Raw genomic sequence first — 16,216 nt, forward strand, 5'->3', positions numbered from 1 at the left:
CCTTTAAACTCTGTCAGCAGGATGGGCATGGCTTGGGAGAGAGGTGAGTAGCGCGGAGCTGCGTGCAGGTGATCCAGAAGGGATGTGACAGTCAGTCCGGGCAGCGGCCTGCGTGGGCAGCTGGGGCTCGGAGGCATGGCGGTGACGAAGGCAGGGAGGAGCCGGCGGGGAGCCGGCAGTGAAGGAGGTCAGTGCCGTACGGGCTGTGCGAGTGAGATGCTGTGGGCATATGCTGCGACGGAAGCTGAAGTGAAGCGTGTGTGTGGCAATAACATCGGGCTGACTTCTTCCTTGTCGCAGAGAGCGTGCATGAGAGGAGGGCGGCTGTGGGGCTGTGTTATAGCCACGGTGCTTTGGAGGGATAAAGGCTAACTCTGTAATACCTAGCGATGCAAACAGATTTATGTTCTCCATGTGTCTCAAGGTGTGTGTGGTTTGTATTTGTTTTACCCGTTGATAGATCTGTCTTGGAAGTTGTAGTGTGTGGAAAAATAAACAAACCAGCAGCCTGTGCAGCCAGGCCTTGCTTCCCTGCAGGCTTGTTTGCTTGCTACGCTTCCAGGGGTTTATCTGTTTTCCATCTCCCTAATAGTTACTCAGCATTTGTTTGGTGAGGCTGTATGGGGCTTCCTCAACTGGGGATAGGTTTTGGTTCTTTCCTTCTTTCTGATCTTATGATGCCTGAGAAGGCCAGCAATGAGCTTAGGGTTGGTTTTGGGGATAGATGTCCCTCTGGGCCCTTCTCTTTCACGGAACAGGCTGCCTAGGGAGGGAATGGGATCACCATCCATGCAGGTGTTCAAGGAACTTGTGGATGTGGCACTGAGGGACGTGGTCAGTGGACATGGGCTGGTGGCTGGACTAGGTGGTCTTAGAGGTCTTTTCCTACCTGCATGATTCTGGGATTCTGTGTTACTGTGTACCCCACCTGGGTGTGTGTCTGTGGATTTGGGGGGAAATTATATTCACGTTGTATGTGAGAGGCTGGCTCAACTGTTTAAAGTCTTTTATTTCAAAGTATTTGATTAAATGGCAAGATAAGGAGAGGGAGCATCTATATCTATTTATATAGGAAAAGTAGAGTATCCCTGAACAGAGTTATCAGGGTTTATCTTGTGATATTCACTACATCCCAACCTGCCAAAATCTGAATCATGCTTTACATTGTGCACTAATGAGAGCAAAGTTAACAGGATTGGTAAAAATGTGCCTAGGAATCATAGTTGTAAGCAACGTGTAGAATCTGTTTGTCTCTTTGTGTGATACATTGCAGTGATGTTACACAGAAATAGTTCACTTCATACCAAAATAAGCCTGTCTGACTGACAGCTGAAATATTTGGTTTTGGGTTCAATTTTTCCTTTCTTAGCTAGGAGTTACAGACTGGGAGGAGCAATCCCTGAGAGTAGCCCTGCAGAGAAGGACCTGGCAGTCCTGGTGGATGAAAAACTGAACATGAGTGAGCAGTGTACCCCTGCAGCTCGGAAAGCAAATGGTATCCTGGCCTCCATCAGAAGAGGGGTGGCCAGCAGGGAAAGGAAGGTGATTGTCCCTATCTACTCTGCCCTTGTGAGGCCCCATCTGGAGTACTGTGTCCAGGTCTGGGGCCCCCAGTACAAGAAAGACAGGGAGCTGATGGAGAGGGTCCAGAGGGGGGCCACTAAGATGATCAGAGGGCTGAAGTACCTCTGCTATGAGGAAAGGTTGAGGGAACTGGGCTTGTTCAGCCTGGAAACGAGAAGGCTGCGGGGTGACTTCACTGCAGCCTTCCAGTACCTAAGGGAACCTATGAACGGGAGGGGAATCAACTCTTTGAAAGGGTAAATAATAGCATGACAAGGGGAAATGGTTTGAAGTTGAAGGTGGGATGATTTAGGTTGAATATCAGGGGGAAGTTCTTGACAGAGAGTGCTGGAGGTGCTGAGGTGCTGGAACAGGCTGCCCAGAGAGCTTGTGGATGCCCTGTCCCTGGAGGTGTTCAAGGCCAGGTTGGATGGGGCCCTGGGCAGCCTGGTCTAGTATTAAATGCAGAGGTTGGCGGCCCTGCCTGTGGCAGGGGGGTTGGAGCTTTATGATCCTTGAGGTCCCTTCTAACCCAAGGCATTCTATAATTCTATGAGTTTTGAAATCCAGAAAGTTATTTTGTGCTTTATATTTGATGTACAGCTATATCAAGTTTCTTCCCTTTGTGTTTTAGAAATATAATTGTAAAAAGATGGGAAAAACAGTTATCCTAGGGTATGTAGGGTAACTCATGCATTATGGTAACATGGCTTTTGTTAATGCTGGCTATACCTGTTTCCTTTCCTGTGCTGACAGTGACAGGCCAGTGCAAGACTCCATGCATTTCACAGCTGGGTTAATCAAATACGTAATAGAAGTAGCTTTTAATGCTAAGAGCTGCAGAAAGCTCTAAAATAATTTATCGAGGGATGAATCAACATCTTCTGGTCTTTAAAACTGCTGGTGAACTTTGAAACTCATGAGCCCTCCCTTAAACTACTAGGAGTCTTCTGGCTTATTACCAAGTACAAGGTAAGCTCATCATCACAAATTGTGCATTAAGTGATCTTCAGGGGCACTGTGGACATTAGTGAAGAGAAAGTGAAAAGGAAAATATTTCCAAGGGGCTGGATAGCTGCACATTTGCCTTCTGTGCTGTTCTCATCTGTGTTGTGATTGGTGTTGCTAAGCCAAAGCTGCCTGTGGTTTCAGTAATGTAGAGGGTCTCAGCTTTGCTGGTTGGGATCTGTGATGTGCAGCGTCTGTGTGTTTGGAGTGGGCATAGTGTGCATGCCTGATATTCAGAAATGTTGCAGAGAATGGAAGAGCTGTAATTGAATGTCTTAATTACCTGCTTAAGTTCTTAAATGGTTAAGAAAGCTTCCTAAAATAGAGCTAGTCCATTCTGTTGAGCGCTTTGCAGGAGCTTACAGGACACTACCTACAAAAAAAGTAACCTAACAACTGAGAATGAGTTTTCGGTGTTGTGTGCTTTGTGAGCTTGGTGTTGCTTTTCAGTGCTAAACCCTGCTACCTCGGAAAGTAATGTTTAACAGAATGCTTTTATGGCTTACTACATGTAACGATCCCTCCTTGTATTTCAGGGCACAGTTCCTCTCTTTCCCCTGCACTCCTCCCCTCCCTTCCTCTTTCACTCTTATTTTTGTGCATACGTTTTGTTGTTGTTGGGTATTTTTGTAGCTCTCTTGAAAACGGGACTTTGAGAGGTGATAAGGAAGTCAGCCCCAAACCTTGTTCCAGCGTTTTACAATTCTTCTATAATCTGGGGGGAAAAAGTGAGCAAATAACTTGCTGGTGTTAGTTCAGAAATCTTTTTTATTACACTAAGACTTTAATAGTCAAACAACAGTGCTGCAATTCTGGATCTGTTAACAGGTTAACGCTTGGCAACGCTTATATTTATAAGGTAATGATTTTACTGTAGCAATTTGAGCAGCAGGATATATTAGGTATAAGAAAAAACAATTTATTACCTTGAATTTTTTAATTCTCCACAGCTTATTTCATAGCAATGTACCGTAGAAATAATCGTTACCTCCCATTGACCCACTGAACACCTAGCTGTAGCTAGTAAATTTGCTCTGTATTAAACACACAGCTTATTGCATTCAGGGTCTGCTCCGTATAAGCCATTCCAATGCAGTATGCATGTACTGCAGCACTGATGTTGGTTCCTCCTTGGTGTAATCGTGTGTTGTGACAGCAGGAATCTGGGCGCTTTGGACAGTGTAAGTTTTGCTGGGGTAGGGAATCCACCACTCAGAATGTTTATTTTTAGTCACACGCATGTTGTTCTTGCGTTCAAGACTTGATGCACGCAGCACAAAGGCGTTCCAATTTTAGCTAATGGTATGGCTTCCCATTTGAGATAAATTAATCTCATGGCACTGTGTGCACTCACAGCAGCTGGGGACGTGGTTTGTATGGAGCTTGAATTGATGGGGCAGATGTAAGAGGGAGAAAGGAGATGTATGTGTGAGATGCACTAGCATTCTATGCCAGCTGATGATCCCGTTCTTTTGCAGAAAATATAAATATATTAAAAGTAAACCTTTTCTTGTGACAGTGCTGAAAATGAAAGCAGGTAGTTTCCCCTCCCCCCATTTTAAGATTAAAAACTGAGCAGAACATAGTGAAGCACACTGGCAGGAAAATGCCCTGCCCACCCAGTTTGCAGTCAGCCCCCATGCTGCAGATTTAAAATGGCCATGTTGCAACTCCCTGCAAATTGGTTTGCAGTGGAAACCCTAACAAGATCATTAAATATAAAAGCCCTGTTGGATGCTGGGTAAGTACTGTGCTGCACATACATGTGTGCATCTCCATGGATGTGCATGAATGGGCAGCATCAATGCCATCGATTTGAATAAGAAGGTAATGTACAGTATTGAGGTGACTTTGCTTGTATTTGGAAGTGACTTGTGTTTATTGTGGTATGGCCGGAGTGGTGAATGTTTCCTCAGTTTTTAATTCTTAGCACTTGAGTATTTTCAAGACACAAAACTAACTCATTTGTGTAGGTGCGGCCAAATAAGAGAACATTATTGTTAAATTGAAGTAAAACTGAGTCATTCATTGTGAGGTTGGTTTTTTTTCTTTTTTTTTTTTTTAACTTAAAATGAGGCTCATACTCAGAATTAGTAATGTACAGCTTGTCAAAGTAAGAGCTTTTGACTTCCCAACATATATCATTAATGACCCTAGGAAAAAAAAAATCACATCTGCACTAGTTCAGTTCTTAGCTTTTCTATGGCTGATCAATAATCACATTGTGTATTCATTCCCTCCAGCCCCCCACCCTGCAAGGTCAACTTTAACTACTAGTCTTTATATTTCAGAAGAAGGACGTGGACTGCTTTATGCATTAATAATATTGGTCTCAGTGTTTCCTTTGGATCTAATTTACCGTTACCCCATCAGAAATGAGTAACTTGTTTTTCTTTGTTTTTCTTTCTTTTAATACTTCTATCATTTTTCGTGAGAGCTTTTCACTTCTACCTTACGGTGCAGTGTTGAGCGATCTAAGTAGGAATTTGACTGAGGATGCTGAAGTCGGCTACGGTTTTGCTATTTAAATGGATCCCCTCTTTATTGTATTGTTGAATGTGAACATGACAATGGGAGAACAACAATTCCAGGGCTTCTTGTCTGGATGGCAACACAGCTGGCGCTATGAGGTCTGTCCAAATGCGACTGGTCAAGCATAACAAGTTAGTTCTAATTAGAAGTTCTTATTTACCTTGCGTTAGAAAATAGTTTGAAGCGAACTGGTAGGCGTTTGAATGAAGTTGGTTCGTTTTCTTCTTGCCTTGTGAAATTAATGTTATTTTTTTTGCTTTGTCCCGCAGCCAGAATAAGTAGTCTCGAAAGAACCTTGCCTTTAAAATGAGCTTTTTATTTTGGACTGTAACGTAGTGGTCTCTCACAACTGCTTTAAAATAAAGGGTTATTGTGGGTGGTTGTGTCAGTGTTACATATCACCACTAGATTAAGTCTTGTGATGGTGGCATTTTGTGATTTCTGCGTTGTTGTTTTCATTCCATGGAAGTACTAGTGATACTGGTTCCCTTTTATTCATTTCTTCATATTAGAGTGGAAATGTAGTTTGTTCATAATGGATTATTGATTGGTCTGAGAACAGCAGAAGCCCCAAGGCCTTGTCATCAATGGTACTTACTTTCCCAATAGTGAATGCATCACTTCATGCAGCTATTCGCAGCCCCGGTCTGTAGGATATAAGCCCGTAATTGTTAATCTTGTACAGCGCCGTTTTTAGGGAGAGGAACTCTTCATTGTCATTATAGGATTTTCCCCCTCAATTTGTTCAAAGAATGGTCTCTTTGTTTTGCGAGCAAGATAAAGCTTGTCCTGGATGTTAATGATATATTTTAATTCATTGCTCATAATACTACAGTGTAACCAATAGAGCGCACTGCTTTGTCTCCAGAAGACAAACACGCACAGTGCCCTAAAACACAAAATATGTACTGAGTGGGTGACAGCTCCGTGTTTCTCAACAAACCCCGGAGCAGCGCAGGGCAAACTCCCCCCGCCTCCACGCTCCTGCATTGCTGCTTTAGGAACCACCAAAAACTGGGTTGCGCTGTCCCTATTGTCCTGCTGGCTTGGTTTTGAGAGAGGTCACCTCGCTGCAGCTGCCTACCTCGAGGTTTTTCAACGGCAGTGATTTTTTATCTTTATTCCAGCGTCTTTTTTCCTTGCCCACACCCCCCGCGAAGGGTGCGACGTCGCTTCGGAAAGACCTGACTCTGCTTTTGCAGCCCCGGCTGCTGGGCTGGAGCCGGCTGCAGGATGCCATTAGCTCATGGAGGGAGGAAGACACAAAACCTTCCGATGCAGTCAGAGGAGCCCAAAATAATGTTTCAGTGTTTGAAAGGCAAACTTCCCAGATGGGAGCAGCTTCCTCAGCTGCAGGGGATGGCTGGTTTAAAATGATTAAACAACAAGTATTGCAAAATGCTCCTTAAGGACTGGGTTTTCTAAAACGTTGGAATAAACTTAGGCCAATAGAAATTCCATGTTTTTCCAGGAGCTTTTTCTTTTTCCTTTCCAGTCATCGTGTCAATTTTGGCAGGCTTAAGCAAACTTTTCAGACAGGCTTGTTGTTAAGATTCGTTTGTAATAATTGAGTACATTTGAAAATTAGACTTCCATAACCGTCTTCCATAACTGGCTCTGGATTCGCTGATAGGTTTTCACTGGATTAGTTTGGATTACTCTCAGAAAATCAATTCAGAGCTATGTTGCCTTTACCTAATGGCAACTTTAGTCCCTAGGTCAGAGGATGTGAGGATTTCCTATAAATTCAGGGATGGGTTTTACTGTTTAAAGATACACTTGGTCTTCTACCATGCAGTAGAGTATGACTTTGGGGCAGTCTGAGTCTTCACAAGCCTGGAGAGATCAGCTCTCTGGGCTGCCCTTCATCGAAAGATATAACTACCTTACATTCGCCTATAGATGTTTGCATGCAATGTCCTCTCAGTGCATCGTGTAAAAGAATTTCAGTGAGATTTTTTTGCCTAAGATCACAACTCACAGTGTTGGTTTTTTGTGTTTTTGTTTTTTTTTTTTTCTCAAGTCACTGTTGCTTTTGGCAGAGAGGCACAATGGAGCGATTGCAGTGCCTCTTGCAGATTAGAAGAGCAGTATTTCTACAGTGTATTTGTATTTCAGATGTGACTTGAAATGCTGATACCCAAACTGAAAGCATTTGATTTTAAAATATACATGTTGCTTTGTGAAAAGATTTGAGAGGCTTCCTAAAATGTATCTTCTTGTTTATTACTTGTTGAAGAATCTTCTCATCTGCTACAGGAAAACAAAGGGTTTACAGTTTTCTGTATGTTGGAACGGGGATAATTTTCTTCTCTTTTTTACTCTACCTACATTGCTCAAGATATGCGTATCTAAGTATGTGACAGAAATGAATTTGCAATTTTCCAATGAGGTATCTCTCTTTACATTCTATTTTTTCCAAGTTTCTTGCCTTGTTTATTTTCTATGTATTTCTTTCTTTCAGTGTTTTCCAAGTGGCACAAAAAGGCCTTGAGAGGGCTGTGTGGCCAGCTGCGGGGACTAAGCGTGTCTCGTCTTCTTTCAGAACATGCAGGTGGCATAAAAAGTAGAGTATCAGGTAATGCAGAGTGCTCCTGTTTTATTTAAAGCATTGTTCCTTGCCCTTTTACCCGTGCCTCACTTTACAACTCATTTTAGCCGTGAGGACAATGGAGCCATGAAGACAGCGGAGCCATGTGTATCTGCTGTGGTGCTGGCAGGGCCCAGTGCTCTACTGGGGAATCATAGAGTGTCTTGGGTTGGAAGGAACCTCACAGGTTAGCTAGTTCCAACCCCCTGCCACAGGCAAGGTTGCAGACTGCTAGACCAGGCTGCCCAGGGCCCCATCCAACCTGGCACTGGGAGCCTCCATGGATGGCGCACCCACAGCTTCTCTGGGCAGCTGTGATAGCGCCTCACTACCCTCTTTTTTTCCAAGTTCTTTCCAAGCTCAGTTTTAATATTAGAGCCTATTAGATGCTTTGGTGCCTGCATGTTTGAAATAGTGTTGATTTACTTTTAACTCCAGCTTCAGCCTCTGCTAGCAGGACTCTCCCTGCCTTGGCAGCCTAGGAGGAATCTACAGGCTGGATGCAAATCTGCTGAGAACTGTGTGTGACAATTCCAAAGCCTGAATTTGGACCTAAGAGATGAAAGGGTACTGGTTACCACCAGAATTGCTTAGGCTTGATACCTTGGACTAGCTGGCCAGATACTATGTGCATTTAAAGAGTACTATTTCAGAGTACTTTCAAATTCGTAATTAGGTCAAAATATTTTTATTTGCCACACCACTGTGGCAAAATTTTACATGGTGCAAAGGAGTAAACAGTATGATTTGGTTTCCTACTCAACATCTTCCATCTCTTGTACCATTTTTTGATGTTGAAATTATTGTCCGATAATTAATGTGGAAGTTACTAAGCATAAATTGGTAGAATTCTTGGTGTAACTTTCCTTGTTTTGTATGTTTGGTCTCGTGAATGGAAGCATTTTTCAAAGTTGTCGTTTTTATTTTGCATTTGCTGCTTCTCTCCTTTCTAATGAACACTAGCTTTGTTGTTCTGCAAAGAGCCCCTCGAAGAGAATTACGTGTAAGAGGCACTTAGAGGATGCGAAGTGGGAGTTGAAAGCTGCTCCTGTATATCTTTGCCAGTCCGTTTACTACAGCCTAAAGCAGATCTCCACGTACTGTGTAAAGACTCAGATTTGGTGAACGCCCATCCTCCCCTTGGGATTTCTGTCGGTGGGAGATCAGACCTGAAATTCTGCAAGTTTTAAATGTGTACTAATGCAAACAATGCAAAACCACGAACACTCATTTCAACTTAACGCTATAAATTGCAGCACACAAGCCAAGCTAAAGTAATAAGGCAGAGCCATTTGTCTCGCAGTATTTTGATGAAGATGATATACTTCCATTAATTATTTTAGATTAATAAAATCATTTGGCAATCTTTAAACTTTAGCTTATTTTTCCCCCTCAGGCCTAATTGAATATAGGGCTTGGGGCATCTCCTCTGAGTGACTGTATCTCTCTTATAAGTAATGCTTTCTTCATATCCTCATTTTCGTAACTAAGCTTCATTAATGAAAATGCTATGAATAATTGAAATGAAATATGTCATGGCTAAGCATAGGAAAGCTGTGGCCGAGTAAACAAAGGGACGTTGGATTTATACGTGCTTTAATTGCTGCTTGCAGCATTCTTGTCTGACTAAGTTTGACTCTTAAAACTCTTTTGAATTTGCAGACAAGAAACACAATAGAAAGTTGAATTAAAATGAGACCTACATTAAAAAAAGAAAGAAAGGAAGGAAGAAAGGTTGCTTGTCTAAAAGCTTACTATTAAGCAATGTTCTCGGTGGTGTTAAGTGTAGAAGATGCGGAATGTAGAAGGCATCTAAAATACCCAGGACAGTCTGTCCCCAAGGCTTACTAGTTGTTTCCTCCCCCCCCCCTCTCCACAGAACATTTCAGAAGCAGCTGCAGCTTATTCAAGTATACTGTAGCGTGAAAGGCAAAAAGTATTACCTTGCTGTTTCTTCTTACCATTTAATGAGTTTTAGGTCAAGTCTTTGGTTATGAGACAATCTGGGTTGCTACTTGGCAGTCTTGCGTTATGAGTCACATAAATGAAAATATTACTCTGTGTTGTTTCATCCCTCAGTATGCAGTGGAAACCATGTTTTTATTTATGATTTTGCATGTTTGTACCATCTGATACAGCAAAAACTTCCAGTGGCTGCCATCCTTTATATACTCGGAGTTTGCTGTTAGGCTGCCCCTTCACTTGGTCTTAAATGACAAATTTCAGAGATTAATTCAGATACTCTTCTTTGCACGCTTCCTGCTTATGTGGACTTCTGAATTTGCGATCTGATACAATTTGCACCCCCCACCCCCAGGCTGATATGTTACTTCCAAACTAGTCGTAATATAAAAATGCTTTGTTCAAGAAATGAAATTGCATTTGTGGTACATCTGTTTTAGATATTATTATTATCAGCTCTCTATGAAAAAAAGTGGTTTGAATAGATGCTGTTGATAGCTTGTAACATGCTGTACAGATACGAGATGTAGAAAATCAAACCCAGAAATGAATGGTTTTGTAGCAAATAAGAGGGCTAAATTAACTTAAACATAATGAAGTTATTCTATACTGTGTAACTGAGATGAGCGTTGCATCAGCTTTACCGTGCTTTTAGTTAAGCTTGCGCTGCTGATGTGATTTGGCTGTATTTACTCATTTATGTACTGAAGAGGTTCAAAGGTGAATACAATAAGAAACCTTTGTGACTTCAGATCTGTAGCTCTTTATTTTTTGAGTCATAGATCTCAAATCATGGATGCTGAGTACGTAGTCTTGTTTTTGTTAGTTACGTTTTAAGATGCTGATGTTTTCTTAACTCAGTAGTAGTTTGGTGCTGTTCATTACAGATCGTCGTATCCTTTGATCCAGTCATGTGGTGTCTGTAGTTCTTAATGAGGATAGGAAAGGGAGAAGATTTTTGTTTTACAGTTGTAAGTGAAAAAGAAGCGATCTATTAAAATCTAACCATTGATTTTTTTGCTATATGAAAGGGGGAGGGATGCTGGTGCATTGCATATTGCATTGCTGAGGCGGATAATGACCATCGTATTTAACTGTGGCAGAACACAAAAGCTTTTTGACTTTTATTAATCTGTTTTGTTAATCGAAGTTGCTTCTTCCTTTGTTTGTTTGTTTATGGTTAAGGCTCTTCGTCATTGAGGTGGTTGCTCTTGTGGTTTCCTGTATGTCTTGCTGACATAAATCACCCGCTTTTAAGATGAGTTGATACCTAAGCATGTTATCAGTTCACTTTGTCAGATTGAAACTAAATATTATGTTTGGAGTTTTCTTCCTTATTGCCCATCAGGAAATAACTATTAGTTACCTGGAATGCTTTGTCAGGCTCTGCATTCTCGTTTTCTCTTTAATCAACGTACTGAATGTGCTCAGTTTCTGCGCCTGCTCCGTGCATGCGACATCAAGCACATCAGAACTGTCTGAGATGCAAAGTAATGCAGTTGCCAGCAGGAATATGATATTTGCTAAAGTCTCTAGGAAAGCCTTTTATCTTTGGCAAGTAAGTATTTTACATGAAATTACTCATGATGGTAAAGCCACAGATTTAAAGTGTAATAACCCCCTCAATAAATGTTTTCCTCATATAAGGTGCATTTTTTAGCCACTTCTGCTTGGTTTTAAAACAAAAAATATTTTTAAAGTTCACATTTGTATAAGACAACGTGATGTGAGTTTATGGAAATTTAATTCTTTTTTCATAGTTTCTTCTTTTTGGATTTTATTAATGGTGCTTTGAACGCTTGCCATTGAAGTCTGGAATATCAGAGACGCTGCTGCTTTTTGGTGCAATAAATTGTAGCACGGTATGCTTTTGAGTGTGGCACAAGTGTCAGAATCTGTTGAAGTCAAAATATTAATGAGTCGAAATACATTTAAGAATCTGCTTACATGATTTTTGTAAGTTTATGTGCTTTTCTTCTTGTTCCAGGTGATCTCTGCCATCCGCTTGCAGAACACGCAGAAATAAATCGGCGCTTTGAGCAGCTGCAAGGAGAAATGTTACTCCCGGAATGAAGCAATAAAACATCTCTGCAGAACCGTATGATTGAGAACGCGGTTCAACCCTCCTCTGCTGCTGGACATGCTTTAATCCTCCTGCCCCACTCACCCACTGTTGCAGTAATACAGATGGATCGTAGCAGAGAGGCAGAAATGGCATTACGGAGATCCTCCAGTCCAGGCAAGCTGAGCAAGAACGACATGGATGCTGACAAGACCATGTGCCACAGCTGCTGCATCTGTGGTAAAAGTTTCCCTTTTCAGAGCTCCTTATCGCAGCACATGAGGAAGCACACGGGTGAGAAGCCCTACAAATGCCCTTACTGCGATCACAGAGCTTCCCAAAAGGGCAACCTGAAGATCCACATCCGTAGCCACAGGACAGGCACTTTAAGTCAGGGACATGAGGTGGAGATGGGAGAGGCACAGCTGGGTGAGATGGGAGTGTCAGAAGGCCTTGGCGGCTGCACCAGCCCTACCAAAAGCACGTCCGCCTGCAACAAGATCTTGAATGGTAGTGCTCAGTTAGACAGCAGCAAGATCTTGTTGAGAAGCAGCAAAAAGGACGTCACAGAGGCGACACCTGCTGAGGAGGATGGCAAGCTATCTGCTTACCCGTGCACCTTCTGCAAAAGCAAATTTGAAAGGAAGAAGGACCTGGAGCAGCACCTGCACCAGATCCACAAACCATTCAAGTGCAGGCTGTGTAGCTTCATGACCCTGAGGGAGGAGTCGTTGCTAAGCCACGTGGAGAAGGACCATGTTACTGCTCAGGTCCCAAATGGGGAGGCCTACACTGAGAACTGCAAGAGCGAGCTGAGCGCTGGTGAGTTTCCTTGTGAAGTCTGTGGCCAGGCCTTCAGTCAGACCTGGTTCCTGAAAGCTCACATGAAAAAGCATAGGGGCTCATTTGATCACGGCTGCCACATTTGTGGCAGAAGATTCAAAGAGCCCTGGTTTCTCAAAAACCACATGAAGTCGCACGGCCCGAGATCTGGGAGCAAAAACAAACTGAAAAATGAGCTGGAGCTCATAGCCACTATCAATGATGTGATACAGGAGGAGACGATTGTGACTGGCCTGTCCCTGTACGAAGTCTGCACCAAGTGTGGAAATCTGTTTACAAATATGGAAAGCCTAAAAGCGCATAATGCTGTGCACTACCGGGCTCAGCGGGGCAGCACTGGGGATAAAGCCGAGGGCTTAATCGATGGGAGCCTGAGCCCCTCGGTAACAAAGCAGTTTTTCTTGCAGTGTCTCAGTCTAAGGCCATCTGTAGGGATGGATAGAGTTACAAGAGGACAGCCTGGAAAAAGAGTAGCTGAGCTGGATCCAGTCAGTAGCTACCAAGCTTGGCAGCTGGCCACCAAAGGAAAAGTAGCAGAGCCCTCCGAGTATGTGAAGTATTTGGGGTGGGACGAGGCCCTGGCAGACGCGGATGTGACTTATGACAAAGATAAGAGGGAATACATCCTCGTCAACCAGGAGAAGCGCAAGCGGGAGCAGGATTCGCCCAGCTCCTCCAGCAACCCCAAGAAGAAGAGCTGTCCCAGCGGGCGCCTGGAGAAGTCCGGCAGCGTCCTGCCAGGGGAGAGCTGCCCACCCGCCCAGGGTGATGTGGACTACCGTCCCTCCTCAAGGCAGGGCAGGCGGGCTGCCCAGAACAAGTCCACCGAGTGCTTCGAGTGCGGCAAGATCTTCCGCACCTACCACCAAATGGTGCTGCACTCGCGGGTGCACCGCAAGGAGCGGAGGAGCTGCCGGGAAGGTGGGACGGCCGCCCAGCCCGACCGCTATGGCTCCAGCAGCGAAGAAGGGGACTTGGGCTCTGTCAGTGGGCCCAGCACACCTGACTCCGCGTCTGCTCTGGAGGACTCAGCCACCTCTGGCCTGGGGGAAGAAGGGGCCGAGGAGAGCTCAGAGGAAGGAGCAGCCGAGCCGTCGCTGGGTAAGATCACTGTTGGCTGGGCCACGCAGTGAGCAGGGTCTGTGGATAGGAGGTGCAGGCTGGATGGAGCCCTGTGCCCAACATGCATTGCTCTGTGTGGTGGTTTTGTTGATGCCACTGTGATAAATGTGAGGTCAGAGGATGTCTTCAGAAGGTGCAGGTAAATTTGTTTTTCAGTGGGATACCTGAGAACTATCCTGCAGCAAGTTACCTCTGCTGTTACATCGTGCTGCCCTCCCAGCACAAGAAACATGTAGGTGGAGTACCTAGGCACATGGTTTAGTGGGCAATATTTATGGTAAGTGGATGGTTGGACTAGATGTCTTAGAGGTCTTTTCCCACCTATATGATTCTGTGACATCTCAGGGGCTGCTTCTCCCCAGTTTATGGACACCCAGCCCCAGTCCTTCCTTCAGCAAGCTCATTCAGAAAGGGTGCAGCTTGTGTGGCGTTGCTCCTAAGCACATCAACTCATTAATAGCCAGCATGAAAGGTGTTTCTCTCCTCTCCTTTCTGCTTTGCTTCTCAAACTTGTGTTTATAACTCCAAGGGCTATAATTAATCTCTCTGGGTTAAAGCGGTCCTTTGAGCCCAACACTGCTAAATGGAACAAATTATGCTCCAAATAACAGCAAAGTAAATATTTAAAGAACACTATTAACCACTTTCGTATATATATATTTTTTGTCTTCTGATTTTTGTTGTTTACCATTATTTGTTTTATAATGCCCTCTTAGAAACGTGAGATTAACCATTCTTTAGGATTTCATCTAATGTAGTGCTTTCTCCAGTGGCGGCAAACCCCATAGCGACCCCAAAGCAACGCTTGCCAGTACTGTGTATTAATAACTGCCCATTTTTCATAGCGTGGCAAAGCAGTCTGGGATATTGTGCCATTAAGCTTCTTTCATAAAATATTGGGGTGTTTTAGGGCAGCTAACGTTGGGGCCTCCACTGTTTGACAGTGTGGCTTTCAAAGTGTTTAGGAGAAAGAGGGAACAAAAGGACTGAAAGGGAAGAGGGAACAAAAGGACTGAAACTGTTGGGCAGGAGGGTGTATGAAGCCCATCCATTTGTCTTTAATAATTACAGGAAGGGTCCTCAACTTGATTTAACTACAGCTTGGGGCAAGTCCCTTGTGGACAAGTTGGGTTGCAACTTGTCCCTTGTGGACAAGCTGCACAGGAGAACAGAAATTTAAATGAAACCAAGAACCCCCACCCTTTTTAACACTTTCTTGTCCATTTCACAGCTCCAAGAAGTCCTAGTGACAAGTTAACTCAATAACAGTTAACAGTTAACAGTTAACAGTTAACTCAAATCACAGTTAACTCACTGTTATTACATGCACAGTTAAAAAGCACAGAATTTGGTTTTCCCATCTACAGTTTCTTGGATTTGGATCCTCCAAAAAAAAAACCAACGTTGTTTATGGGACAGTACCTGTTTTGTGTGAAAACCCATCAGCTGCTGCTTGAAGCACCTCTATACGATTGATACAAAACGTAGTTCTAAAGCTGCGGCTTTGTTTGGAGTTAAATGGGGCTGCCATATTTTACCAGTGTAATGTACAGTGCCCTTATGGAAACCGCTGTGATGGAAAACCATCTCTCTGGAGACAGCCTGAAAACACTGGAACACTTTTCACATGATGTTCAAACAGTAAGGCTGTTCTTCTGTGCTCTCCCTATTCAGCACTTTATTTTTAACAAGAGGAGCTGTCTCATCTCTTTCCCTGTCCCAGTTCTTACCTCAGTTGAAGCTCAGCCCTTGTCTCATGAGTGAAACGTGAGAGTTTGAGTTGCACAGCAGTTTCTCTCTCAGGAATTAAGGTGACTGGATTAACCACTGTCTCTAACCAACGCCAGGAAACTCACTCCTTTGGGTGCCAAATTGGTTCTTATCTATTTTGCTGAATACTAAAGAAGAAGAAAACTGATAGGCCTAAGTAAAGATACATCTTAGAAAAGGGATGCCTTTGCATTGATTGTCTGTGACAGTGGCTGCTGCATTTTATATTTTACAAGTGACAAAGACTTTTTAATTAAAAAGGAAGGATTTTTTTTTTCCCCATAGCACGTCAAATTTCAGGACTGAAGTTTCTCACTTTTCACTTTCTGGTATCAGGTTTGCTGAGACTGCACTTACACTGTCTGCTATGGGACTATGGTCCTTCTGTCCAGCAAGCTGTAGGGTTGGTTTTATTCTTCTGCAAATTACAGTTTTAACTGGAGAGGCTTTCTTTTCCTCCTCTACCACCATAGACATGGGGTCTTAAGAATGCAGGCCAAATTCCACACTCGTGCACGTCCTGTTAAAATCAGATGGTCCGGTGTGGCCTTCAAATGCGTTTTGCCCTAGAAGTGCTGCATTTTGCTGTCCTTTGCTGTGGCTTATTGTAGCTATTCTTGCTGGTGAATCTTTTCTGTTGAGAGCAGAGCAGTGCCCCAGACAGCAGCCACCCCCAGCAGAGGCGGGCAAACGGTGCTCTTGGTTCCTCTTCCTGACGTGCCTGCTGTGGTAGTATTTTTACTCAGATTGTAGTCAGGAAAATC

General features: G+C 43.5%; 1 protein-coding gene across 2 annotated transcripts in view; it reads left to right on the forward strand.

Moving 5' to 3' along the window:
• Positions 1–16,216, forward strand: part of ZNF516 (zinc finger protein 516) — a 128,382-nt gene that overhangs the window by 31,199 nt on the left and 80,967 nt on the right. For both annotated transcript variants that reach the window (XM_025147787.3, XM_015282416.4), the window contains exon 2: positions 11,643–13,661. In XM_025147787.3, the coding sequence (XP_025003555.2) occupies positions 11,756–13,661 (1,906 nt within the window). In that variant the 5' untranslated portion in view covers positions 11,643–11,755. The remainder of the gene's footprint in view (positions 1–11,642; positions 13,662–16,216) is intronic.

This window comes from Gallus gallus, chromosome 2 (assembly GCF_016699485.2).
Source record: "Gallus gallus isolate bGalGal1 chromosome 2, bGalGal1.mat.broiler.GRCg7b, whole genome shotgun sequence".
NCBI lineage: Eukaryota > Metazoa > Chordata > Aves > Galliformes > Phasianidae > Gallus > Gallus gallus.